This window comes from Punica granatum, chromosome 6 (genome assembly GCF_007655135.1).
Source record: "Punica granatum isolate Tunisia-2019 chromosome 6, ASM765513v2, whole genome shotgun sequence".
Classification (NCBI taxonomy): Eukaryota; Viridiplantae; Streptophyta; class Magnoliopsida; order Myrtales; family Lythraceae; genus Punica; species Punica granatum.
In genome coordinates this window covers 8,471,924-8,498,240 of record NC_045132.1, presented here as the reverse complement: position 1 = coordinate 8,498,240, position 26,317 = coordinate 8,471,924, and the positions used below count along the sequence as shown (strand labels likewise).

The 26,317-nt window shown below is 36.9% G+C and overlaps 2 protein-coding genes across 5 annotated transcripts; one reads left to right on the top strand and one right to left on the bottom strand.

The window, feature by feature from the left end:
* Positions 1 to 4,519: 4,519 nt before the first annotated feature.
* Positions 4,520 to 10,792, top strand: LOC116210050 (splicing factor U2af large subunit B-like). Of its 4 annotated transcripts, none has more exons than XM_031543850.1 (13): positions 4,520 to 4,805; positions 5,533 to 5,840; positions 6,076 to 6,192; positions 6,834 to 6,898; positions 7,567 to 7,634; positions 7,720 to 7,767; positions 7,864 to 7,923; positions 8,011 to 8,071; positions 8,209 to 8,321; positions 8,832 to 9,278; positions 9,565 to 9,700; positions 9,914 to 9,981; positions 10,387 to 10,792. In XM_031543850.1, the coding sequence occupies exons 1-13, from the start codon at positions 4,674 to 4,676 to the stop codon at positions 10,522 to 10,524; spliced, it is 1,761 nt and encodes a 586-aa protein (XP_031399710.1). In that variant the 5' UTR covers positions 4,520 to 4,673; the 3' UTR covers positions 10,525 to 10,792. The 4 variants fall into 4 exon arrangements, with proteins under 4 accessions (XP_031399710.1, XP_031399709.1, XP_031399711.1 ...); XM_031543849.1 differs by having other exon boundaries at positions 6,792 to 6,898; XM_031543851.1 differs by having other exon boundaries at positions 6,792 to 6,898; positions 9,805 to 9,981.
* Positions 10,793 to 11,533: 741 nt separating this feature from the next.
* On the bottom strand, positions 11,534 to 13,228 carry LOC116210051 (pentatricopeptide repeat-containing protein At4g36680, mitochondrial). Its single transcript, XM_031543853.1, has one exon. The coding sequence runs from the start codon at positions 13,105 to 13,107 to the stop codon at positions 11,884 to 11,886; it is 1,224 nt and encodes a 407-aa protein (XP_031399713.1). The 5' UTR covers positions 13,108 to 13,228; the 3' UTR covers positions 11,534 to 11,883.
* Positions 13,229 to 26,317: the final 13,089 nt, after the last annotated feature.

Here is a 26,317-nt window from a genome sequence, read left to right as displayed (position 1 = left end):
GGGGAGGCAATCAGCTGTGGGGGCGACCCCAATTGTGGGGGTGGTGGCTGGCGTCAAGGTCCCTACTTGTCGGCCACTACTCCAATTGGGGGTTTTTCGATTCTAATCGGCAGGGGCCTCGACGCCGGCCCCTACCTCCCCATTTATGGTCGACGCCGACAATAGGGGCCGCCGCCGATAGCAGAGGCCGCCGGCAATCCTTATTGGGGAGTGGTGGCTGGCATCGAGGCCCCCACTACCGGCCGCCTCCCCTCCTCTTCACTTTCAGCTTTACGACCTTTTTCTTCTTTTTTGTTATTTAAAAAAAACTAATAATATCTTTTTTTTTAAAGTGTGGGATTCACTCGGTCAATCTCCGTGAGTCATGGGGTATCGTCGTGTAAATGTCAGCAATTCCAATTAGAATTAACGGAGATATCGACGGTGTGCTAACATTGTTGTCAAATCGATAGTTTGTGATTTAATTGGCTAAATAAAAAATCTGTACTGAAATTGCTAAAATGTGAAAAGTTTGGGATTTTTTTTGTTATTAACCCTATTAATTTTATTCATATGGTACACGATGAGTTTTCTTTCTACTATAAAAATAAATGATATTTTCTTTTCAAAAAAATAGGTTTTACATCATATAATTTATAGATATCTAAATCATATTTGATTTTTACAACTAAATCATATTATATATATATATTTTTCTTGATTTTGTATAATACGTTGTAAATAGGAAGCATAACCCATATAAACAATGGCTTATTCACCTCTCCAACAATACATCTACCACTAGAACCGAGCTATTAAACACTACACGTAAGGTGAATTGTTCAATTATTACTATTGTCGCTGTTGTTGTTTTAATTTTTGCATTTTGTTGTTTCACTTCAATTTCTCGATCTCAAAAATATGAAAATCATGATAAACCAATCTCAACTCTTTTTTCCTCTCTTTTCGACGTCTACCTATATATTCTTATGAAAAATTCTTTTTCATTAAATTGAAGTATGTTTTCATTAAAAAAAATCGCGTTCTATTTCGTGTAACGCACGTGCTCCACGACTAACAATAGATAAAATAAACAACATTTACCAAAATGATTGATATAATAAACTTTACAAAATGTGTGAGAGAGTCAAATAAGTGAAGATCATAATGATAATATATTACTTATGCAAGTCTTATGAGGATGCAAATGACATTTTATATTAAAAGATCATAATCATGCAGTATGTACATTGCATACAAAGGATGGTACATATCATGCATGGTTAAGGTGTCGGAAAAATTATAGTGAGTTGACAGATTGTGTAAAATGTATTTTCAATCTTCAATTGATATGATATTTAGCACGTTGAATCTGAAAAAAGTCACAGATCACAAGAAACATTTTTCAATTGTCGAAAAACCTTTAGTTGTTCAAAAAATTCTTTCATTGTATGTTACTACATTCATATAATATGGATTCATTAGATATCCAATATATTCATCTAGAGCTATCCAAGCCCAAAAAAAATATATTGTCGATGCATTTTTTGGAATTGAAAGGTTGATCTATGTGGAGCTAATCTCCAAGATTCGTTGAACGGAGTACAAATAAAATATAGTAAATGTTCATTTTACTAAAATTAAAAAGTCAATTTTATATTGAAATATGGATAGGCACGTGAATTTTCTCGTCATGAATTAATTATCCTAGTACTTGAAAAGCCGATAAACCATGAGTTGAGGGTTTTAAAGCAAAGTCTTGGCGGTTCTTGGTAAGAGAGTCTTTGCTTTTATATATATATATATATATATATATATATTGATTGATGATTTAATGGTTATCATTATTCTAGTTAATAGGACACGGACAATTTGAGTAATTGAAAATGAGACGAAAGGGATCCCTCTGACGTTATAATAGTACTAGAATCGATGAAGATATTGTTTAAAATTTTTCTTTACATATATCGAGAAGTTAGGGATATCAAACACTTTTATTTATGCTTTTAAATCAAAATTTGAACTAGATTTATTTCAATATAAACCATAGTCATAAGAATGTTCATAGACCTTTTAAATATTTATGCTATTATCTACAACTAAGTTAGCATAAACGATATCTAACTTTAGCTTTAACTCACAAGTGGAAGTTACAAGATGATCGGAAATTGATCGATCATGTTTGAATTTTTTTTAACTCACTGCTGAATATTCCTTCAATTTTCAAATATTATCAGAAATTTTAATTTCACAAATAAATATAATTTAATAGGTGAGAACTAAGGGGTAGTTAAGTAATCAATACAGAGAAATTGATTTTTTTTTACAAGGGTCACGTCATGGAGGAGAAAAAACGCTAACGTTAAAGGAGGATGATTATAGGGGGGGAGGTCGGGAAAAAATCGGGAGCAAAAATTGGAGATACGAGAGAAGTGGATAGTTGTTACTTTTTCTTTTAATATTTTACCTTATCAATGGTTATCATTGCTCTAGTTATTTATGGAATGGGCAATTTGGGTAATCAAAAAAGAGGCGAAAAGTACCCCTCTAGTTTTATAAGACGTAATCCGCGTTATGTTCGGTCTAATATGAATATTTCTGTTGTTATGTCAAAATTTTTACAAAAATATATTTATTTTTCGTAAATTCCTAACATATGTTTGATTATTTTATACAGATTAATAGAAAGTTTTATTAATTTTGGGATCAAATTATAAAATTAGAAAAATAAAAGCTGAAAAGTAGAAGCAAGGGAACCGGTAGAAACGAGAGAGAGGAGAGAGAGGAGAAAGAGAGAGAAAGGAGGGGAAAAAGATATGTTTGGTCGTTGTTTAATTGAATTTACGATTTTGTCCTCGATCGGTGGTATATATTTATATATTTAAATAATAACACAAATTGTTATATTGAGTAATATCGGAAACCGAAAACTACCTCCTTCTCCATTGTTATCAGAACCGGACCGGACCGGCCGGTTCGACCGGTCGGACCGGGAACCGGCACCAAGTCCGGTCCGGTTCGCCTAAAAACCGAAATGGCAGCTTTGAACCGCCGGACCCATTGAACCGGTCGGTTTTAAGCAAAATTTCATTAAACCGGCCGGTTCTATGGGTTTTTATGGGTTTCCTATTTAATGTAAAAATTGGTTGGTTGTGTAAAGATTTGAACTCATGACCTCTTACTTTTCATATTAGCATACTACCAACCAAGCCACCACCACTTTTTTGTTCTTTTAACTCTACTTTTAAGTACTTATTAAAATAAAATATTTATTTTGAAGTAAGAAATATTAAATATAGATACTTTCTTATACTATTGTTATATTTCTTTAAAATCATCATACTTTTATCTTAATTATCATAATTTTTTTAATAATATGAATATTTATTTTATTTTAAATAAACGAGCGGTCCGACCCATCGAACCCCCGGTTGGACCCATAAACCCATGACCCCGTACCCCTTCCGGTTCATCATCCGGTCCGGTTCTGATAACACTGTCCTTCTCTCATTATTATAATATATATACATATATATAATAGCAGTAGAGATAATAGTATACTAGAATTGATGAAGATATTGCTTAAAGATATGATATATATATCGAGAAGAAAAGTTGGGGATATAAAACACTTTTATCTATGCTTTTTGAATCATCATATTTGAGCGAGATTTAATTCAACGTAAACCATACTCATAAGAATGTTCATAGACCTTTTAAATGTGCCACTATCTACATCTGAGTTATCATAAACGAAATCTAACTTTAATTATTTAAAGGACATAACAAAATATTATATTTCCAAAAGAAAATTTACGAGATCAAATTTGTATAATGTTAACGGTTAAATATATATTTACTACACTTTAAACAAAAAAGTAATAGTAAAATTGTCACTAAACTATTTAAAATTAAACTTCTGGTTATTGTTGAAAATTCTAAGTAACATTAATAATTGTTATTAAAAAAAACTCGATCAGAACACTACTAGTAATAATAGTAATAATAACAAGGGTAACTAAAAAAAATATAAACTTTTTCACATTTTAACAATTCTATCATAAATTATTTTCGTTAATCTAAAAATGCACAAACTTTCAATTTGATAACAATTCTAGCACAATATCAAATTTTTCTTTAATTTGGACGGAATCGAGGTCACAGAGAGCATCGGTGATTCCAATCAGGGGGTGGTGGCCGGAATTGGAACCCCCACCTCTCGAAATCGGGAGAATTCTCAACCCCCAATTGGAGTTGTCGACGCCATCCCTCTAGATTGGGGTCGTCGACGCCCTCTACGATCTCAAATCCGTCCAAATTAATGAAAATTTTGACACTGTGTTAGAATTGTTATTAAATCGAAAGTTTGTGCATTTTTATATTAAAAAAAAGTTTGCATTACAAAAAGTTGATTTTTTTTTTGTTATTAACCTAATAATAATGATAATTTTTTATTCAAGAATATAATAATAATTGTAGAAGTGTTCTTTTACGAAATTACCCTGGTTCCTCGGGGTATATATTGCACATCGCCCACGCTCACATACACGTCGGGCCCTAGAAAAAACGAATTCACTCCTCATCGGTCTCTTCTTCTTCTCCTTCTTGATCTGCACCCCATTCACAGCCGTCCGCAGCTTTGGAAGGCCGAAAACGCCGACTGAGAGGGACGGAATCATATCGAGCAGGAAGCCATGACTGATTACGAAGGAGGAAGGTATGAGGGGAACGGCGAAGATCTCGACAGCTACCGTGGCGGCTCTTCTCCGGCTCCTCGGAGCAACAGCCACGGCGGCCACGATGAGAACAGCGACTCCAAATCGCAGGTTAGTCGCTGATTCCCTGTGTAGTTGAAGCTTATTTTGGGGTTCTGTTTAGATTTTAGGGTTTAGGAGAAGTTTGAGCCGGCCGATAACGGATTGCGTGATATGTGTTTCTAATCGATGGGAGAAATGTTTAGGGTAAATCAATTACTTGTCTTGCGAGGTTTGCTTTCCCGCATGTGGATTCTGATTGGCGGTACTTTTAGCTTAAATATAGTCCCAACTGCAATTATGGCTCCGTTTGCTGCAGTGGTCTGCGTGTGTTGTGAAAGTATTTCTTAATTTCGGGAATGTTTAAGTTCTGGATAGTTTGGTTTGGTGACCAATACTCTGCTAAAATCGTGCCTATTGCGGTTTTTGCATTATGCCCTTCGCTGATTCACGGGTCCTGCTCAAACTTCGGTTTGAACCTTCTAGGTTACAGATGCATGCTAACCGGATAAATACAGCATTTTTCCATGAAATCCATGAATGTTTTTGAAGATATATATCTTTCTTTCTACTTTGTTTTAATAGAACCAGTGATCTACAGACCAAGTTGAATGCGTTTAGCCTGAATCTCTGCATACAGAGGTAAAGCATGGATTTTTCTGATATGACGTGTTCGTCTAGAATTAGTTGCTTGCAATGTATAGAATCTTTTATTGGTTGATTTAGTGATATATTTATCTTTTACTATAGTTTAATTAACTTGTTCATTGAAGTTGTTGATGTAATTGAATGAATGCAGCGTTCTCATGATCATGATAGAGACAGTTTAAAAGGAAGCGAAAAGGCAAGGGATAGGAGTCGTGATAAGGAGAGGGAGCGAGACCGAGACCGTGACCGGGAAAAGGATAGGGATAGAGGGAGAAATCGTGACAAGGAGAAAAGTAGAGATAGGGAAAGGGACAGGGATCGTGATCGGGATAAGGAACGTGACCGCCACCATAGGGATCGGGACCGAGACAGAGACCGCCATAGAGATCGCAGTGAAAGAAGGGAACGAGGAAGAGACAGAGATGATGATGATTATCACCGAACCCGGGACTATGACAGGTAAAAGACCATGGTTATGCATTGCTCATTTTGTTATGTGGCTTAAATTCTTTTGAGGAAAAATGGAAAATGCTACCAGTTGATACCTCACTGTATTTTGAAAAATATAGTTCATGAAAGTGCACTAGTTTATATAATTGTGGAAAACGTGCACTAATTTCAATGTGCAAAATCCATGTGTTCTCTTGATTATGATCTCTTGACTTACTAGACATGGTTACTTCAAAAATTACAGGAACATAGATTATGATAGAGACCGGGAGGAGAGGCACAGGCGACGTTCTAGATCTCCCTCTTCAAGATCTGAGCGCAGATCAAGGTCAAGGTCTCGTTCTCGTTCTCGCTCAAAGAGGTACAGCATGTGTAACAATTAATAGTCTTGTTGTCTTTACATTAGTTGTGGTTTGACAAGAGTTTGGACATCAGCAATCGCATATTGTACTGGACATTCCTCCAAATTGCTGAAAGTGTGATTTTGAACAGAAGTTTTGATGGATTTAATCATCCGTGTATGAAGGTCAAGATTTTGTTTCTTGTGAAGAACCTGACATGTTATATTATTTTCTAGCATTATGGGAAAGATAATCCATTGCACTTCCTGATGTTTGTTACAGCTAGTAAAAATTTACAACACTGCATCTTTGAAACTGTAATTGTCTCTAGAAAATTTTGTTTCTCATTACTTTGCTAATGGGTGCCTTCATATTATTTTGAAGCTGATATTACCTTAGGAGATTGAGCAGGAAAAGTTCTTAAAATCAGTTACAAATGTGCAACAGACACGTCTCATATATAACGTTCTTGCTGGTTATGATCACTAATACTGTATGAATTGGAGTTTTCCTCGTCTATTGAAGGTTTTTTGTATTAAAATTATCATTATGCCCTAGGTCTGGTTTTCTCCTGTTCCATATTCTGAGTATTAAGTGCTACTGATTTTCCTTGTCTCAGATGGTTGTATTGTTTATTACTGCTAACATCATCTACTTGCAGCAAAAGGATAAGTGGTTTTGATATGGCGCCTCCTCCTTCTGCAATGCTTGCCACTGCTGTTTCTGGTATGCGTCCTTCCTCTTATATTTATGCTTTATATGCCATGTAACTATTTCTTTTGTTGGATATAGTGTGGAAACTTCGTACAAATATCATGGTGTAATTTGGTAAGCTGAATTTTTCCATATTATATGCATGTATAGCTTTCTCGGCGTCTCTGCCTGGGCGTACTGCTTTTTAGTTGTTTTCTTTGCAAAATAATTCCTGGAACTGAGATTTTGGTTTTTGTTGTGTTGTGTTTGTTTGTTTGTTTCTGTGTCTTGTCTTTTGTTTAAGAAGGCAATGTTGGGCTCCTTGCCCCACTGTGCTGACAAATAGGCGTGAGCCGACTTCTCTAGCTTTTTTGTACAAGGAGGAATCGATACACTGGTATGATGGGTCTTGTTCGACTTCAACCTGCAGCTATCACCTGTTTTGGTAGTTCAGTTTAAACATGTTAACCCATGGCTCATATAAACCTGATCTTCCCCTTTAGAAGCACAATAAAATATTTTTAATGCAATGCAAGATGAGGCAGTTAATCTAATTCTAAAATTTTCAGACATGAACTTTGAGAATATTATATACACACACACACATATATATATATATATATGTATTTTATAGCAAGCTCTGCTGGTGGTAAGCTTTTATTTCAACTACATGTTCAGATCACCTCACCCTTTTGTTTCAGGTCCTGTTCCTGGGCCAAGTCCGACCATTCCAGGGATGTTTCCTAACATGCTTCCATTCGGAACTCAGGTGTATATCATTTTTCTTCATACGTTCTTTTACATGTATATGTCTTAAATTACTTTTGTTTATTTTGTGCCATCCTTCATTGCAGCAATTTGGCACTCTTCCTGTTATGCCTGTCCAAGCAATGACTCAGCAGGTTTGATGATCAAACCTTTTAACCTTTTTTTCTGTTTAAACTTTCTTCCCTCCTCTCTGCTTTCCTCGCATCTCTGTAATTGTTAATTTTTTACAGGCTACAAGGCATGCTAGGCGAGTATATGTGGGGGGCCTTCCTCCAACAGCCAATGAACAGGTTTGTTGCATCCTCCGTGTTTAATTAATTCCCCTTATATTTGGTGTCAATGATTTACTGGTTCTCATTGTGGACTTTCTGCTGCAGTCCGTTGCAACTTTTTTCAGCCAGGTTATGGCAGCTATAGGAGGAAACACTGCTGGTCCAGGTATGCTGACTTTCTATAATGATATGTTGCTATACTTTCTGATCAAACTGAGATGTCTGGGTGACTTGATCTCTAAAACTCAGTTGTTTATCTCTCTCTCACTTATCTGGGTGACTATGTTCATTGCTTGATTGCAGGGGATGCTGTTGTTAATGTTTACATAAACCACGAAAAGAAGTTTGCTTTTGTGGAGATGAGATCAGTAGAGGAGGCAAGTAATGCAATGGCATTAGACGGCATTATATTTGAGGTAATGCATCTTTCCTTTAAATAAATTTGACCTTCAAATAACAGAGGGGGGAGCTTTATCCTTTTTCATTAGTGTTTGACAAGTATGTAGCAGTGGTATTTAATGGGAAAGTTGTGTTCTAATCCATTGATCTGTTAGGAGTACAGTAAAATATGAAACCCATTTTATTAACCTTTTGCCTGATCAGCATTAGAATTTAGTTGGAGAACTTAGTTTGTCCATTAAATATTCTCATTACATGTAAATATTCATAGTCTGAAAACAGTTCCTCTAGCTTGGTTCACATCTTGCACAAATTATAAATGTAGTTTTATAAAGCAGCTATTCGAGTTCTTAAAACAATGGACAATTGACTTGTTCGATGGACGATTGGCTTGTTTCACTAGAATTGATGAATTTTGCCTGTATACATGGCTAGCAGAAAAGCATAAAAGGAAATAACTATCATATATATTATATATTATGTAAAATGGTGCTAACTTTTATTTATCTAATTCCTCTTAAATTCAGGGAGCACCAGTAAAGGTTCGGAGGCCTAGTGATTACAACCCTTCGCTTGCTGCGACTCTTGGTCCCAGCCAGCCAAATCCAAACCTAAATCTCGCTGCTGTTGGATTGACACCTGGCTCCGCCGGTGGGCTGGAGGGTCCAGACCGCATTTTTGTAGGAGGGCTGCCATATTATTTCACAGAAGCCCAGGTTAGGGAGCTGCTGGAGTCATTTGGACCACTTAGGGGCTTTGATCTTGTGAAGGATCGGGAAACAGGAAATTCAAAAGGCTATGCCTTTTGTGTCTACCAAGACCTCTCGGTTACAGACATAGCTTGTGCAGCTCTCAATGGAATAAAAATGGGTGACAAGACTCTTACTGTCAGGAGAGCAAACCAAGGCGCTAACCAGCCTAAACCTGAACAAGAGAGTGTTCTACTGCATGCCCAACAGCAAATAGCATTGCAGGTATTGGAAATTGTTTTGCTATCATTAAGAAGTTTTATGATTTGGTTTCAATCATGAGACTTAGGAGCTGCTGTTATTCTGAGTTAAGCTTTTAGCATTTATGTTTGTTGTAAAGCTCCTTTGGTGTCCCACATATTTGTGCATGTTAATATGGGTTCGCTGCAAAAATTTTAGTTAGAAAACATAAAATTACCCTATCTGGCAATATTTCATGAGAGGAACTCTTCTTTGCATATGTTCTCTTGATCAACTATTTTGACTAATGCTTCACCCTTCTATCTTGTAGAAACTTATGTATCAACCCGGTGCTCTGGCTACGAAGGTTGTCTGTCTCACACAAGTAGTTTCTGCGGATGAGCTTAACGATGATGCGGAGTATGAAGACATTATGGAAGATATGAGGCAGGAAGGAGGAAAATTTGGTGAGGACTTAATGCATTTTCCCCTCTTCCTTTTGTCCGGTTATTTATTTATTATAGTATGCACAGCTCTGAATCTCTCTCTCCCTATTATCTTTGTCCTGCAGCCATTTCTTCATCTATATGCTGCATAAAGAATCAGGCTCTACCATTGAGATTCCTTATCTTTATTTCTTGTTCATTTATTATATTTTTTTCTGATCACAAATTTTGCAGGGATGCTGGTAAATGTGGTGATACCCCGTCCGAGAACTGATGGACAACCTACACCCGGTGTAGGAAAGGTACGTGTTTTTCCCTGCAGTGATCCTTTTTTCCAATCATTATGCCCTTATCTTTTTTTAATTTTTGTTTTTTTTTTGATTCTTTTTTGGTTCTTACAAGTATGACTTCAACCCCGGCATTGAGTCGTGCATATTTTGTTTTACTTGCTCTATCGGAGAAAGTCCAGACATACCGGTTAATTTTCCCATAAAGGAAGCATCTTAAAATGGGATCTTCCTTGTGCGAAATTCAGCCCTGTATATACATACATATATATATATATATATATATAGAGATGATTAGAGTAGAATGGGTCATTCACTGTCATATTGACCGGTTCTACTCCCAGTTTGTGGTGTGCCATGCACTCTTACCTCTATGGTGCAATTTTCCAGCTATTTATCTTTTCCTTAATTTTTTTTCAGGTGTTCTTGGAGTACGCAGATATGGAAGGTTCTGCCAAAGCAAGGACGGGATTGAATGGAAGGAAGTTTGGTGGGAATATCGTGACGGCGGTCTTCTTCCCAGAAAATAAGTTTGCGCAAGGCGACTACGACGGATAAAAAGGATAATGCCGTATTGTCTCTGGACTTGTGTCGTATTTTCTTAGTTAAATATAGTTTGCCTCTCAGAAGAGATTCGTAATTTGTAGTTTGGAAGGTGTCTGGTTAGGGAGTCTGTGTGATATAAGATTGTGGGTATGGTTTTTTTCCAGATGTATTAGCTTGCAGTTCGAACTCTGGTCGTTTTCTAGGACTGCTGGTATTGTAATGTTTGCTTTTGACATAAAACCATGCTGAGGGAATAATGATCGTCACTATGGTTGCTCTACTTGAATGTCTTTTTGACCCTTTGTGCCTGTTGCTCGCCAAGTAGCAATGTTAGTCAGTTTGGTGGCAAGGGACTGAGCTAACGCTGATGGAAATTATAGGAAAATGAATTGGTGTAGAGCAGACGAGATGAGACACACTTTTATATATTAATCCATTATTCCTAGTATGTATTCAAACCTTTTTTTCCAGGCTACTAATCAATTACTAGCTGTAAGTAAATTCTTCAAATCATTATTACAAAGAATCAACCTCTTCCATTGTGATTCTCTGAGTAACAATTGATGTCATGTTGAAAGTAACCATGAAGTAGGCTTCCGAAGACATGACATGGTAAATAGGTCCTTGCCACGATTAGTGAGAGCACGTGAATCAGCTCACTAATCAGGGTCAAAAAGCAAATTAGTTTATCAAAGACATGCTTGGTATAAACAACCTTTCACTGCAGGTAACCGAGAGACTCCTCGGAATTACCAGGAATCAAACTCTTAACTACTAATTGATTCCAAAATACCTCCAGTGGGAATTGCAATCCAGAAATTCAACCAATAAACATGAGCTGCAGCAAGCCACAGTATCGTCATTATAGCTTATTTATATCGACTCGATACGAAAACTCGGCTTTTCCTGAAGTCAATCCAAGGTAAAATGATGGAATAAAACTCTGAACTACTGTCTCGGTCTTCCACGATCACCACTACCACCACTACTAGAAGCAAATTTTACTAATAAAGACGTAAACTGAGCTATAAGCTTCTAACTACTTATTATGAAAAAGAGCTGAGCAAAAGTCGCATTGCACCAAATAGAAGGCACAAGTTCGTTCTAACCAAAAAAAAAAAATGCTTGACCATTTTGCTACATTTTATGATTTATATAGCTCCAGTTCACCATTAAAAGGATCAAGTGCCGACCCTGATCTGCAGAAATGTTACTGAACACATCATCCCGCCACAGCCATGAAGTAATCAATAGACAAATTAATTTCTGCAATGCAAAGGAGCAACTAGAGCTCAAACCGAGATCTTTCACAGAAATCCAACATAAAAGACTCAAAACGGCAGCCTCTCAGTCATCCTCTTCTGGAGAGAGCTACAATGCCGTATCACAAGCAGCAGCAGCAGAAGCCAATCCAAGACTCTCCTCAACCTCCTTCCATGCATTCAAACTACTGGATGGAAACTTCTTCTTCACTGTCCTCAACAACCCTTTTGCCTCCTCCATATACTTCTTCTCCACCAAACCTTCCTCCAATCTCCTCAACGTCATGAAGTCGGGAATTTTATCAGCCCGTACACTCTCCTTGAAGACCCAATATGCCCTCTTGTACTGCCCTTTCTCACACCTATAATGCACCAAGGTCCTAAAGGTCGCTGCATTGGGCTTACACCCATTCCCCCTCAAGCCTTCATACACCTTCTTCGCGTCCTCCATCATCCCTGCTTTACAATACGAGGTTACAAGGCAATTATAACTAACAGTGTCAGGCTTTACCCCTTTCTCGTTCATTTCCTCGATAATCTTCTTCACGCTCTCAGGCCCTGTATCCTGGGCATTCATGAGCCTAACATTATACACGGCTGCATCTAACTCACAACCTTTAGAAACCATGTCAACCCACAACCTCTCTGCCTCAGCGCTCCTCCCCGACTTGTAGAGCGCATCCAAAATTGTCGTGAATGTGACCGCTGTGACCTCCACGCCCTTCTCCTCCATTTCCCGCAAAACCCCCATCCCCTTCTCAGGTGAACCGGCCTCACAATACGACTTTATAAGTATCCCATAGGAGACCTTATCGGGCACGATATTGTATGTAGAGCTCATCTCATTGAACAAGTCAGGAACTTTATCGAACAGTTTGCAGGCATTACAGGCCGTTAAGAGGGCATTGAAAGAAACGACGGATCTCGGGGTGCCCAATTGCTCCATTTCAGAGAAGGTCCTGAGGGCGTGATCGAACATACCAGCGCAGCCATAAGAGCGGATCAGGGTGGACAGGTAGGGCTCATCCCTGATCCTGGGGTCGGACTTGTGGGACTCCATTAGGGCTTCGATGTCCGAGAAGCGGCGGGACTTGGCAAGGCGGCGGACGGCGAGGCCCTGGACGTAGCGTGAGGTGGCGGGGGAGGAGTCGTGCTTGGAGACAGAGGTGTAGATCTCTAGGGCCTTGTCGGGATCGAATTCGGATTGGAGCTTCGATTTGGCCTTGGAAATGGAGACTGAGGATGAGGGCGCGGCCGCGCTAGTGGTGTTGGCAGCGGTCGCCGCGGCGGCGGCAGAGGTGGAGAGCCGGCGAAGGTGGCGAGTATATGACATGTTTGCGCGAGTGCAGGGTTGACCGAAGGAAGGAGGAGAGGGTTTAAGTTCGGTAGTCGGCTGACTGTTCCACTGCTTCAGCTTAGGGTTTAAGGTACAGCAAAGGCCAGCTCCACATTTTCCCAATTTCGTTTATTAGGTGAAAAATGTAAATTGAAAGGTTTTTTAGATTCGGAACCTTTTCGTTCGCCGATCGTTAGATTATAGGGAATATGAAGACTACAAGAAAATTTTAATTAGGGAATCATTTTACATGAGTGAAAGGTCGAAAAATAAGATTATGGTATTTGGTAAATATATTGAATTACGAAAAATGTGTGTAATAATATAATATAGGGAAAATAATCTCATATAGCATAATTTTTACTTTATTTTCACTTCCTAGCACGTTTTTAAAAGTTGTCACGATCTAGCACAAATTACCATTTTATTCCTGGATCTAGCACACCGTTAAACTCCATCTAAAAACCGTTAAACACCATTAGACGGAGTTTAACGGCGTGCTAGATCTGGTAATAAAATGATGATACTTGCTAAATCGTGACAATTTTTAAAAATGTGGTAGGAAGTGAAAATAAGGTAAAAATTGTGCTACATTGGGCTATTTTCCCTTAAAAAGTATTTACCACTCCTTTCGGTGTTCTGATTTTAATAGTTTTTGTAAATCGTACGATCTCAAAACAATATGAAACTTTTACCCAATGTTCTTGATGTTTTTATAAACCTCCACACTAATTTTTAGATTTTTCTAGGTGTTGAATTTTCAGATAAAAAATATTTACATCTTTTTTTAGTGTTGTGATTTAAATAACTTTTGTGAATCTTTCAATCTCAAAATGAGGTGAAACTTTTGACCCACGTTCTTGATATTATTATAAAGCTCCACACAAAACAGTTGTGAATCTTCAGATAAAAAATAATTATCCTTCTTTTAGGTGCTCTGATTTTGATAGTTTTTGTGAACTGTCCGATCTCAAAACGAGATGAAACTTTTTTTCCATGTTCCTAACATTATTATAAAGCTCCTCATAGATTTTCAGATTTTTCTAGGTGGTGAATTTTCAGATAAAATATATTTACTCATCTTTTCAGTGTTTCGATTTTAATAGTTTTTGTTAATCGCTTGATCTCAAAATGAGATAAAACTTTTACCCCATGTTCCTGATGTTATTATAAAACTCCACACAAATTTTTAGATAAAAAATATTTACCTCTTTTTTTGGTGTTGAGATTTAGATAGTTTTTGTGAATAGTCCGATCTCAAAACGAGGTGAAAATTTTACCCAACATTCTTGATATTATTATAAAGCTTGAGACAAAATTTCAAATTTTTTTGGATAGTGAATCTTCAGATAAAAAATAATTACCCTTCTTTTCGGTGCTCTAATTTTGATAGTTTTTGTGAACCGTCCGATCTCAAAACGAGATGAAACTTTTTCTCCATATTCCTAACATTATTATAAAGCTCCTCACAGATTTTTCATATTTTTCTGGGCAGTGAATCTTCAGATAAAATATATTTACCTATCTTTTCGGTGTTCCGATTTTGATAGTTTTTGTGAATCGATCTCAAAACAAGATGAAACTTTTACCCCCTGTTCTTAATATTATTATAAAGCTCCACACATATTTTCAAATTTTTATGGATGGTGAATCTTCAGATAAAAAATATTTACCCCTTTTTTGGGTATTCTGATTTTGATAGTTTTTGTGAACCATCCGATCTCAAAATTAGTTTAAACTTTTAACCCATGTTCTTGATATTATTATAAAGTTCCACGCTAATTTTCAGATTTTAATGGGCAGTGAATCTTCAAATAAAAAAAAAGAAAAATAGCCTCATATAACACAATTTTTACCTTATTTTCACTTCCTAGTACGTTTTTAAAAGTTGTCACGATCTAACACGAATCACCATTTTATTCCCGGATCTAGCACACTGTTAAACTCTGTCTAACAGTGTTTAACGGTTTTTAGACGAAATTTAACGGTGTGCTAGGTCCCGGAATAAAATGGTGATTCGTGTTAGATCGTGACAACTTTAAAAAATGTGCTAAGAAGTGAAAATAAGGTAAAAACTGTGCTATGTGAGGCTATTTTCCCTATAATATATAATGTACTTTTTTAGAGAAAAGATGTGGGATCCACGGTCATAATTTAAGAATACCTAGTGTTTAAACCGAAAAATGTTTACCGGAACGTAAAATATTAACTCGGGAAAGAATTTTATGGAAATCACTTTCCCGCCAAACGGCGTAAACTAGGTTGGAAAGTCGGGATTTTCTTGGAAAAGTTTCAACTTTCCATAGATCCAAACAACCCCGTGTAGTTTCCATATGAGACCTCGATTTTTTTGGGGTCTTCGGATAAACCCCTAATACACCTTCGTAAGTTAGCCCGTCGGGCGTGGCAGTTCCAATAATAAGACTCGAAAAATTGGTGCTCCCGTGATACGACTCGGGGTCAAACCGACGAGCTTAGGTCGGAAGGACTTCGTGATGAGGATCGTGGGCACGATGATGGGGTTGAAGCACACGAGCTCGGAAGTGGGATTCGTGAAGAGGGAGCTGATGCACAAGATCTCGGAGGCTTACATGTTTCGAGTGGACCAATCACACGAGCGAAGGCAAGACAAATCCAGCAAGCTGTGGAGAACTCATTTGCGGGTTTCTTGGGCCAAGAGGAGACTAATTCGAATTGGTCTCTAAAGGGTCTTACCCAATTAACTTGTCTTGAGATGGTTAATAGCCCATCTAAGATTAGAGTAAACGCATAAGGAAAGCCAAGAGATGCTGAATAAGGAATAAAAAGACTGCCAGATATTCTAGAGGGGCCTTTATTTAGTTTCCTCTATTAATTCCGGTTTTAGGAAACTAAAGATATTCCAGTTGCCAAGTTTATTAGTTTCCAGATTCTCCTAGGGTTATATAAAGGAGGTTGAATAGCTGATTAGAGGGACTTTCAGACAACACTGGTGAGAATTTTCTTCTATGTTGTTCTTCGGCAACCTTCCGTGATTGTAAGCATGGATGCTTGTAATTCTCGGCTATTTATAATATTGGTTCTTGGTTTTCTATAACCATCAGGTCAATATTCCATTCCTTTATAATATTGGTTCTTGGTTTTCTATAACCATCGGATCAGTATTACATCCCTCTTAATCTCTATTGGCGATTCGGGTTCGATTTCCAGTCTTTGTTGTCGGGTCTTGCGGCAGGTCTCGTGGGGTTCGCATCATCCCGTCTATCCTCCATTCAAAATCTATGAGAGAACCACGGGTCAATCTAGTTGGCGTTATCAAGACCAAGAGCAGTCCAAGGAAATCTTCACAGATTGACACCTTATTTGGTTTTAGAACATAATTTTAACTCTACTTTACTTCAATTCACTTATTTTCAATTCAACAACACAATTATTACTTTTCCATTTTTCTTCAATTTTTTAATAATTCAATTCAATTTTTAATACTAAATTCTCTCAATCATTCATTACTTTTTTACACTTTTTTCTCATAATTTAACAACACAATCATTACAACTTAATTATATATATATATATATATATATACAAAGTTGAATAGAGTCGAATTAACTCAACTCTAAAACCAAATGCAGTGTGACCCGTTGACAATTATTTACCCTCATTTTCCAAACATGGTGGAATTATTGGTTTGAGTTGTTAATTGGGGCCGCATTGCAAGTGGGGCCTAACGGACAATGAATTTTCGAATTATACAAAGAAGATGTGTTTTACTGGTGCATTGCACGGGATTTTTAAATAAGTTATTAATCAAAATTAGAAAAACTAATTGTACTTTTAATATAAATATATAATTTTTATGCTTGATTATAAGTCTCGCATTCTATTTATATCCTTTTTAGCATCGGTTTCTTTATATATCAGAAATTAAGAGATATACATGATTTAATATAAATATTTTTCAAATAAAAATACATCATAGTATATATTGATAATGCTTTAAACATAATCAATTTCGACGCATTAATTATGTAATATATGTGCATTGTTGCTTATTTTTGGAACTTAAAAGTGAATATTTTGCACAAGGTGAATGGGATCGGTATTCTCTAGAGTTTTTTCTAATTTTTTGTTGTATTCCATATAATAAATGGGGTTAGAGAGGTAAATGTTTATTGATAATAGGTTTAAAGAGGTCAATAACTACGCAATAAATGTGGTTAAAATGGTAAATATTTATTGAAATAGGATTTGAAACATCAATATTTAAATAATATTTACTTTTATATTTAATTTAAAAATAAAAAATTTAAAAAGAAGCTTTGCTTGAATTAATTTATATAAGTACTTTTGAAATATAAGTAAAAAAAATATTTGAATTATGTCAATAGAAATATATTTGTTGTAAAAGTTCCGTGCAACGCTCGAGCAAGAAAACCTAGTAAATCATATAATTCATTAAATTAATTTGCCTGTCAAATTTTTTCAGGATAAAGTGTTTGAGTATTTCTATTTTAAGGTAGTTAGCAATAATAATTTACTTTTTTAATTAATTAATTTTTCAATAGCAACAATATTTTGCGTTTTCAATTAATTAATTTGTCAAGATTATACTTTTCAGACCAAAAAATTACAATTTTTATGATTCATATATTTTAGTTGTTTCTATCTATAGTTGTTTAAATATAAGCCGTTATAAATATTACATGCATTTTTTAGTCAAATGTTTTGAATATTTCACATTTTAGTTATATAAGTGAATATATTAATTTTTTTAATTAATCAATTTCTAAAGAATATATCGTTAGGGTCATAAATTCTATTTTTGTTTCATGATTTATGTAGTGCAGATACTTAAAATACTTAACTAAATATAAATATTATACACATTTTATATTTATATTTATATTTATATTTATTATAATAAAAGAAGGACTAAATGATGCACATTTATTGTGTCAATTCTACTTTACTTTATACTAGTTTTTACACGTGCATTGCATGGGATTGTTAAATAAATTATTAATCAAAATTAGTAAAATTAGTTATACTTATAATATTAATATATAATTTCTATGCTTTCATATGCTATGCCCATGAGCTTCCCTTATAACAAAAAAAAAATATGTTTGACTATATGTCTCATAATTCTATTGGGATAGAAAGCTTAGGTAGTACAATTTTTTTTTTATAGATGTAACAATTTGGTACAAAACATTTTTTTAACAATTGAGTGCAAAAAATTTCAAAATATTGTAATCAACTGCATTCCGTCAATTCGACACTGATGCAGTTAGTAGTCTCTGACGTGGCAGATGGCATGTTATAAAAACATCAAATGTGGCTAAAACTATACAATAAAAAATTATTTTTAAAGATCTTAATTAAAATAAAATAAACACTTTTCTCCCCTACCACCCCCTTCTCTCCTCTGCCCAGACCATGAAATCTCGAGTTTGAGATTGAGACTAACCAGTGAGCTTGGAGTGCTCCATGAATTGATTGAACTTCACTTGGAGATGGTCCGGTGTCGACCCGAGTCCCCTTTCTCTCTCTCTCTCTCTCTTCTCCTCTCTATCTCCCATTTTCTTCTCTGCTACCCAGACCCAATCTCGAGTGGATCGAGGTGGCGACCCCTACTAAATGGCCATACCCCCCAACGAGTCGTCATGTCGTCGAAACTCTCTCCAAACCTCTTGTTGCACCATCCGGCCTCCTCAGATCCTCATCGGAGCTCTGTCTCTCTCTCTCAACTCTTCACCTTTGATTGTGGAAAAGTACTCCGAATAAAGGTATGTGTATGTATTGGCTTAAGCTTAATTAATGTACAGGAAGAAGGGATGGATATGTTAGAGGTGGGGGATGGGCTTATAGAGGGAATGATGGAGATGGAAGAGAGCACCAACTACTCGGGAACAAGAGCCAACAACCAACATGACCATAAATTTCCAGGAAGAGCTAGAAGTGATAATTAATTTGCTATTTTGTTTTATTTTTTTGGACTGTTTCAAGGGTGACAAGGAGTCCAGTCCAAAGTGACGGCTCATGTTCTAGAAGACTCCGGCTGCTACGAGAATATAATATTGCTATAATATAGTTTTTCTTAATTAGATATTATTTCCTACATTAACTTGAGCCAATAGTCTTAAGTTTTATATTTCAGATTGTTTTCTTATTCCATTTTTGGAAAGTTATCTAGAGGAACTTAGTTGTCACTTTCCTATTCTAGAGTCAAGGGAGGTGTCTTCCCTCTATATATATGTTATTCACCTCATTGTAAGAGACTGTCTCAAAAAGACCTTTACTTAATAATACTTTGAGTTTGCCATAACTCTTTATTTTCAGCATATCGCTAGGGTTTAAGCGTGCTTTACTCCCTTCGAGTCTAAATTTGGATTTAGGTTTGAGAAATCGTGATCCACACTACGTTGGTTGGTATTAAAGTAGGTTTTGCTTAAATCTGAACATGGCGGACGAGACGATTCACAACCACCCTAATGCCGAAGAGCAGGAGGTGGAGGCAATTCAAGCACTGGAGCAGAAGATCGAAAGGAAGGAACAAACTCTCGAGCTAAGGTTGGCACAAGGACTAGACTAGAGGTTCGAGGAGCTATGTACCATGCTTGGCGCTCTAAACTTGCGTGCTGATCAGAATGCAGGAGACAACGGTCAGGCACAGTGAGTTCTTCCTTGTGAGCCACCCGTTGTTCAACGTGTTCCTCGTAGGATTCGATATTATGAAAATTCAGATGAGTTGAGTGGAGTTGCATACAATCGATTTGCTCATCAACAAGGGAGTCAGGCAAATTGCCAAGATGCTAGAGACTTTCATTTGAAGGTCAATATTCTCGTTTTCAACGGATGCTTGAACATCGAGGAATTCTTGGATTAGCTATCAGAAGTCGACTGGTTCTTCGAACACACTGAGGTTCCCGAGGAAGGGAGGAGCACCTTCTTGGTGGGATTGTGGGAAGCAGCCCATCCAAACTTGGGAACGCATGATGGGAATGTTGAGGGCTAGATTTTTTCCTCCAAATTCCGAACAATATTTGTTCATGTAATACTAGAGATGCGTGCAGGGGCCGAGGTCCATCCATGATTACATGGCCGAATTCTTGCATTTGGCGGAGCGTAATGCATTAAATGAGTCAGAGAGCCAACAAGTTGCCAGGTATATGGAAGGTTTAAAACCAACTATTCAAGACAAGATAGGAGTGCAGATGGTAGCAATGGTAGATGATGCACGAAGCTTAGCTTTGTAGGCTGAGATGATGATGCAAGACAAGGAAAATCCGTACTGCAGGAGTTGTGCAGAATCATCACAAACCTCTGCGGAAAGAAGCCGAGTTACTAAATAGCCCGGATTAAACAAGTAAGATTGAGGAATTTTCGATAAATCAACTGACAAGAAGGCGGTGACGGAGTCTGGAGCTTCAACCAAAACTCTCTTGCCAAGCAATTCACAGCAAAGTGCTTCAAGTGCAACCAGCCGGGTCATCGATTGAGTGATTTTCCTCAGCGAATGGCCATTGCTTTGGTGGAGCATGAGGAAGATGTGTTATGCGATCCTAAGGAAGAGGAATAGGAAGAGGAATAATACAATGGTGATTATGACTATGAGCAGAGGTACATGGTTTGGAAGTTAGTGCTCACACCTAAGTAAGAAGACCAAGCCTAGTGAAATAAGTTATTTCGTACGAGGTGCAACATCCAATCTCACACTTTCAACCTAATTATTGATAGCGGAAGTCAAGAGAATATCATAGGAAGAGCTATGCCCAAGAAGCTAGGGTTGCCAGTTGAGAAGCATCCAAATCGTTATTTGATTGGCTGGATAAATTCAGTGAGTAATATCCAAGTGACTAAACGATGCAAGGTTCCTTTCTCTATTGGCAAATATCGGGATGAAGTGTACTGCGATGTTGTGGATATGGAAGCTTGCCACCTATTATTTGGGAGACCTTGGTATTATGACACCAATGCAAAGCACCTCAGCAAAGAGAATGTGTATCAGCTCATAAAGGAAAGGGTGTACTACACCTTAATGCCCTTATCATAAAAACCTAGGCCCAAAGCTGTCCTGAAAGTGGAGGCTAAAGCGTTTTTGATAGTGACTCATTCGGAGCAGGAGATTGAGGCTGATTTTAAAGAGTCTAAGGAATTACATGTGTTAATTGTGAAGGATTTACCATCGGAGAACCCAATCGTGAAGGTTCCAAAGGAAGTGAAGTCCCTACTTGCTGAATTTGAAGAGATCACCCCAGAGAAGTTGCAAGATGGGTTACCTCCAATGAGAGATATTCAACATCAAATCGACTTGATACCCGAAGCAAGCTTACCTAATCTGCCCCATTATTGCATGAGTCCACTCGAGAGTGTTATACTACAGGAAAAAGTAGAGGAGCGGCTAAGAAAATGTCATATTTGGGAGAGTTTGAGTCCTTGTGTCGTGCATGCATTATTGACACTGAAGAAAAATAGGAGCTGGCATATGTGTGTCGATAGCAGAGCAATCAACAAATTACGATGGGATACAAGTTTCCCATTCCAAGGCTCGATGATATGCTAGATTAGTTATACGGAGTAGTGGTGTTTTCCAAGATTGATCTTTGGAGCGGGTACCACCATATTCGAATTTGTCCAAGAGAATAGTGAAAAATTGTGTTTAAAATTAGAGATGGGCTTTATGAGTGGTTGGTAATGCCATTCGGCTTGCCCCTAGTACCTTTATGCATTTGATGAATCAGGTACTTAAACCTTTTATTGGCCGGTTTGTAGTTATCTACTTCGATGATATTTTGATATATAGCAAATCAATTGATGACCACCTCAAACATCCACATGAGCTGTTGACTATGCTGCGGAAGAATAAGTTGATTATCAACTTTAATAAGTACAATTTAATGATGTCGCGCTTGCTGTTCCTTGGGTATATAATAAGTTCAGAAGGCATTCACATTGATGATGAGAAGGTTCGTGCAATTAACAATTGGCCTACTCCAAAAACGGTTGGAGAAACCAAAAGTTTCCATGGCCTAACTACACTCTATAGGCGGTTTATACGCGGTTTCAACACGATCATGGCCCCAATCACCGAGTGCTTGAAGGAGGGGAGGTTTAATTGGGGAGAAGAAGCCGAGTTTCGCATTGATCAAGCAGAAGTTATGCTAAGCCCCAGTTCTAGCCTTGCCTAGTTTTGAGAAACTATTTGAACTGGAATGCGATGCGAGTGGTATTGACATTAGAGCTGTACTATCACAAGAGAAATGGCCGGTCACATATTTCAGTGAGAAGCTTAGTGATGCCCGTCGAAGCTGGTCTACCTATGACAAGGAGGTCTATGCTATTTTCCGTGCCTTGAAGTATTGGGAGCATTATCTTATACGCAAGGGGTTCATTATGTACTATGATCACCAAGCATTGAAGTATTTGAATAGTCAGAAGCGGACCAGCAGTAACTTGCATGCCCGGTGGACTATGTTCCTTCAAAAGTTCCCTTTTAAACCAGTGCACAAATCGGGGGTGCAAAACAAGGTTGCCGATGCGTTAAGCAGGCATGTAGTATTACTGACGATGTTGAAAAGCGAGCTCATTGGGTTTGAAGAGTTGAAGGAGCAACACGCGGATGATGAGGATTTTGACAAGGCTTGGTCTAAGGTGCAAAATTGCCAAGCAGTTGGAGAATTTCACAACCATGAGGGATTATTGATGCGAGGTAACCAACTTTGCACTTCTCGTTCATAACTTTGAGAGAAATTGATTAGGGATTTACACGGTAGAGGACTAGCAGCACATCTTGGACGAGACAAGACCTTAGTTGCTGTTTCAAAGAGGTTTTATTGGCCAAAATTGTGTCACGATGTTGAGAAGTTCGTGCGGAGGTGCCATGCATGTCAGACTTCTAAAGGATAGACACAAAACGCCGGTCTCTATCTACCGTTATCGGTACTTGAAGATATATGGGGAGATTTGTCCATGGATTTTATATTGGGGTTGTCTCGTACCCAACGGGGTGTGGATTTCATCTTTGTTGTTGTAGATAGATTCTCGAAGATGACACATTTCATTCCATGCCGAAAAACCACATATGCTTCAAGTGTAGCTCGATTATTTTTCAAACAAGTGGTTCGTTTGCATGGTATTCCTAAGTCCGTCATTTCAGATTGAGACACCAGGTTCCTTAGCCATTTTTTGCTTACCTTATGGAGAATATTTGATGCCTCATTAAAGTTCAGTAGCACAACTCATTCGCAGATAGATGGTCAAACGAAGTTGATGAATAGGACCTTGGCAAATATGGTTCGTAGCATTTGTGGAGAAAAACCGAAGTAATAGGACTTCGCTCTTGCTAAAGTTGAATTTGCCTACAATAGTGCAATTCATAGTGCAATTGGGAGATCTCTATTCTCGATAGTTTATCAAAAGGTTCCAAGGCATGCTATCGACTTGATCAAGCTACCAAAAATCTACAAAGGCAATGTTGTAGCTGAAAGCATGGCAAAGGAGGTGCAATCAATGCAACAATAAGTTCCTCAAAAGTTGGAAACTACGAATGTGAAGTATAAGAAGGCTGCCGACAAGCATCGTAAGGGGCGACTCTTTTTAAAAGGGGATTTTGTGATGGAGTTCCTTAGGAAAGAAATATTTACAGTTCGAAGTTATAACAAGTTGAGGCCCAAGAAGTATAGTCCATATAAGGTGTTGAAAAAGATAAATGACAATGCTTATGTCATAAATCTTCTCGAGTCCATGGGTATTTCACGTACATTCAATGTAGCAGACATTTTTTCCCTACTATGATTCGAATGAGCCATTATATCCTGAGTTCAGTGCAAGCTCGAGTACGAGCTTTCCACTTAATTAGGGAGACTGACGAGGAGTACAGCCCAAAGTGACAGCCCACATTTTAGAAGACTCCGGCTGCTACGAGAAAAGAATATTGCTATAATATAGTTTTTCTTAATTAGATATTATTTCCTATATTAACTTGAGCCAAAAGTCTTAAGTTCATATTTCAGATTGTTTAATTATTCCATTTTAGGAAAGTTATGTAGAGGAGTTTAGTTGTCACTTTCCTATTCTAGAGTCAAGGATGTGTCTTCCCTCTATATATATGTTATTCACCTCATTGTAAGAGACTATCTCAAAAAGACATTGGCTTAATAATACTTTGAGTTTGCCATAACTCTTTGTTTTCAACATACACTAGGGTTTAAACGTGTTTTACTCCCTTCGAGTCTAAATTCGGATTTAGGCTTGAGAAACCGTGATCCACATTGCATCAGTAGGGGTGCCCTCGCTGGTGACCCCATCTATTGACCAAGCTGACCAATGGGTTTTGAGCCCGCTAGGGGACTTAGTCGTGAGGTGGTGTCGCCGGTGAGGGCACCATCACCCTCGAACCAACCTAGTTCCCTTGAAGACATGGGATTCCATATCTTCGAGGGAACTGGAACCAGTCGAGGTGACCGCCAGAGTCCCCACCCCTTTTTCGATAACTTTTTTTAAAAAATATCAGTTTTTATTTTATTTTAAAATATAAAAGATAGAACAGGAGAGAGACGAGATAGGAGAGAGATAGTCTTTCATTTAATTTAATTTTATTTTCTTTAAAGTTTTATTTGATTTTACAATTAATTAAAATTTAAGAAATGAAATTTTTGTAGTATTAGTTGCCACATCAGACGCTCATAAGGCACGTCGAATGCCACGTCAGAAACCACTAACGGCGTTAGTGCCAAATTGACAGAAAATAGTTGATAGCAACATTTTGGAAAGTTTTGTACTTAATTGTTAAAAAGAAAAGGTTTTGTTCCAAATTGTAACATCCGAAAAAGGTTTTGTATCACCCAAGCTTTTTACCCTATTCTATTAAACTTTTTTTATGACACCATTTTCTCTATATATATTAGCAATGAAGAGACATACATGATTTAATACAAATATTTTCAAATAGAAATACATCATGTTTATATATTGTAATACTTTTAATATAATCAAATGCGACGCCTTAATTATGTAATATAAGTGCATCGTTGCTTATTTTTAAAACTTAAGCAAATATTTTCACAAGATTTTATTGGGATTGGTATTCTCTTGAGTTTTTTGTAATTTTTTTGGACATGTTTTAATTTATGTCTCGGCTTTTTTATCATCCCAATGCATTGGCTTCATTTATAACTACATAAATTTAATAAAATAGAGAGAAGTTTTAGTCTTAATTATTAAAAAGTTTTTTCTTTCTATTTTTGGATTACTTTAGTAATATTTTTTAAACATTTTAAAAAAAGAAATTCTTCTAACGTGGTTCACTTGATATAAATATAACATAAACATATTTTACCTAGACATCCCACTTTACAAATACAATCAATATACATATACATGAGTATAATAAATCATATAAATTATTAAATTAATTATAAAATAAATTTTAGAGCCTTGTCACGTGGCCCAATCATGTTATTATTCGTGTTAGGGATGTTTCTATAAATTATGAAAGTCTGGGGGTATCGGCGTTACATTGGTGGAACCCCATAAGGACGACTTCGCTTTCGAGCAGTAAGTGGATTCAGATTCTAAAACCATGATTGGGTAAAATCTGGATGTAGAAACTGTGCATGGCGTCGCATGGCTTAGACTCTATGATTGCCTAGTTTCTAGAATCTGAGCAGCGACGACGTCGTCTCTGGATCATGACCACTAGGTAATTACAGATTTAGAAGATAAGGATTATCTGAGGTAGACTGGGTCAAAATTTTGGATAATTATCACGTGGGGATAATGTTACAATTGGAAGCAATTGGATAATAAGGAGCGCACGTTCTCAAGAGATTAGAGAGAAGACTTGTAATCGCCAAGATGGGAGGAAAACATATAAATACCAGAAAATCCCACACGAAAAAGAACAACTTCTTCTACATATAGAATCTTTACATATTTCACAGTTCCGATGAGTTTTTATCCTTAGGAGTATGAGTAATTTAGATATCCCGAGTTTGTAGCGGCATGGTAATTCCCCTCAACAATTCAAGCTCAAAGTCTGTCGGGGTAGAATCACATCCTTAAGAGTAGGAGTAATTTAGATATTCCGAGTTCGCGAATCAACTTTTTATATATAGATTATGATCATTTAGATTTTTATTCACTGAGAATTGACAAAATTGACTTATAGAATCAAATTCAAGATTACTTGAACTCAATTAGATTATTACTTTTTTACGTTTTTAAA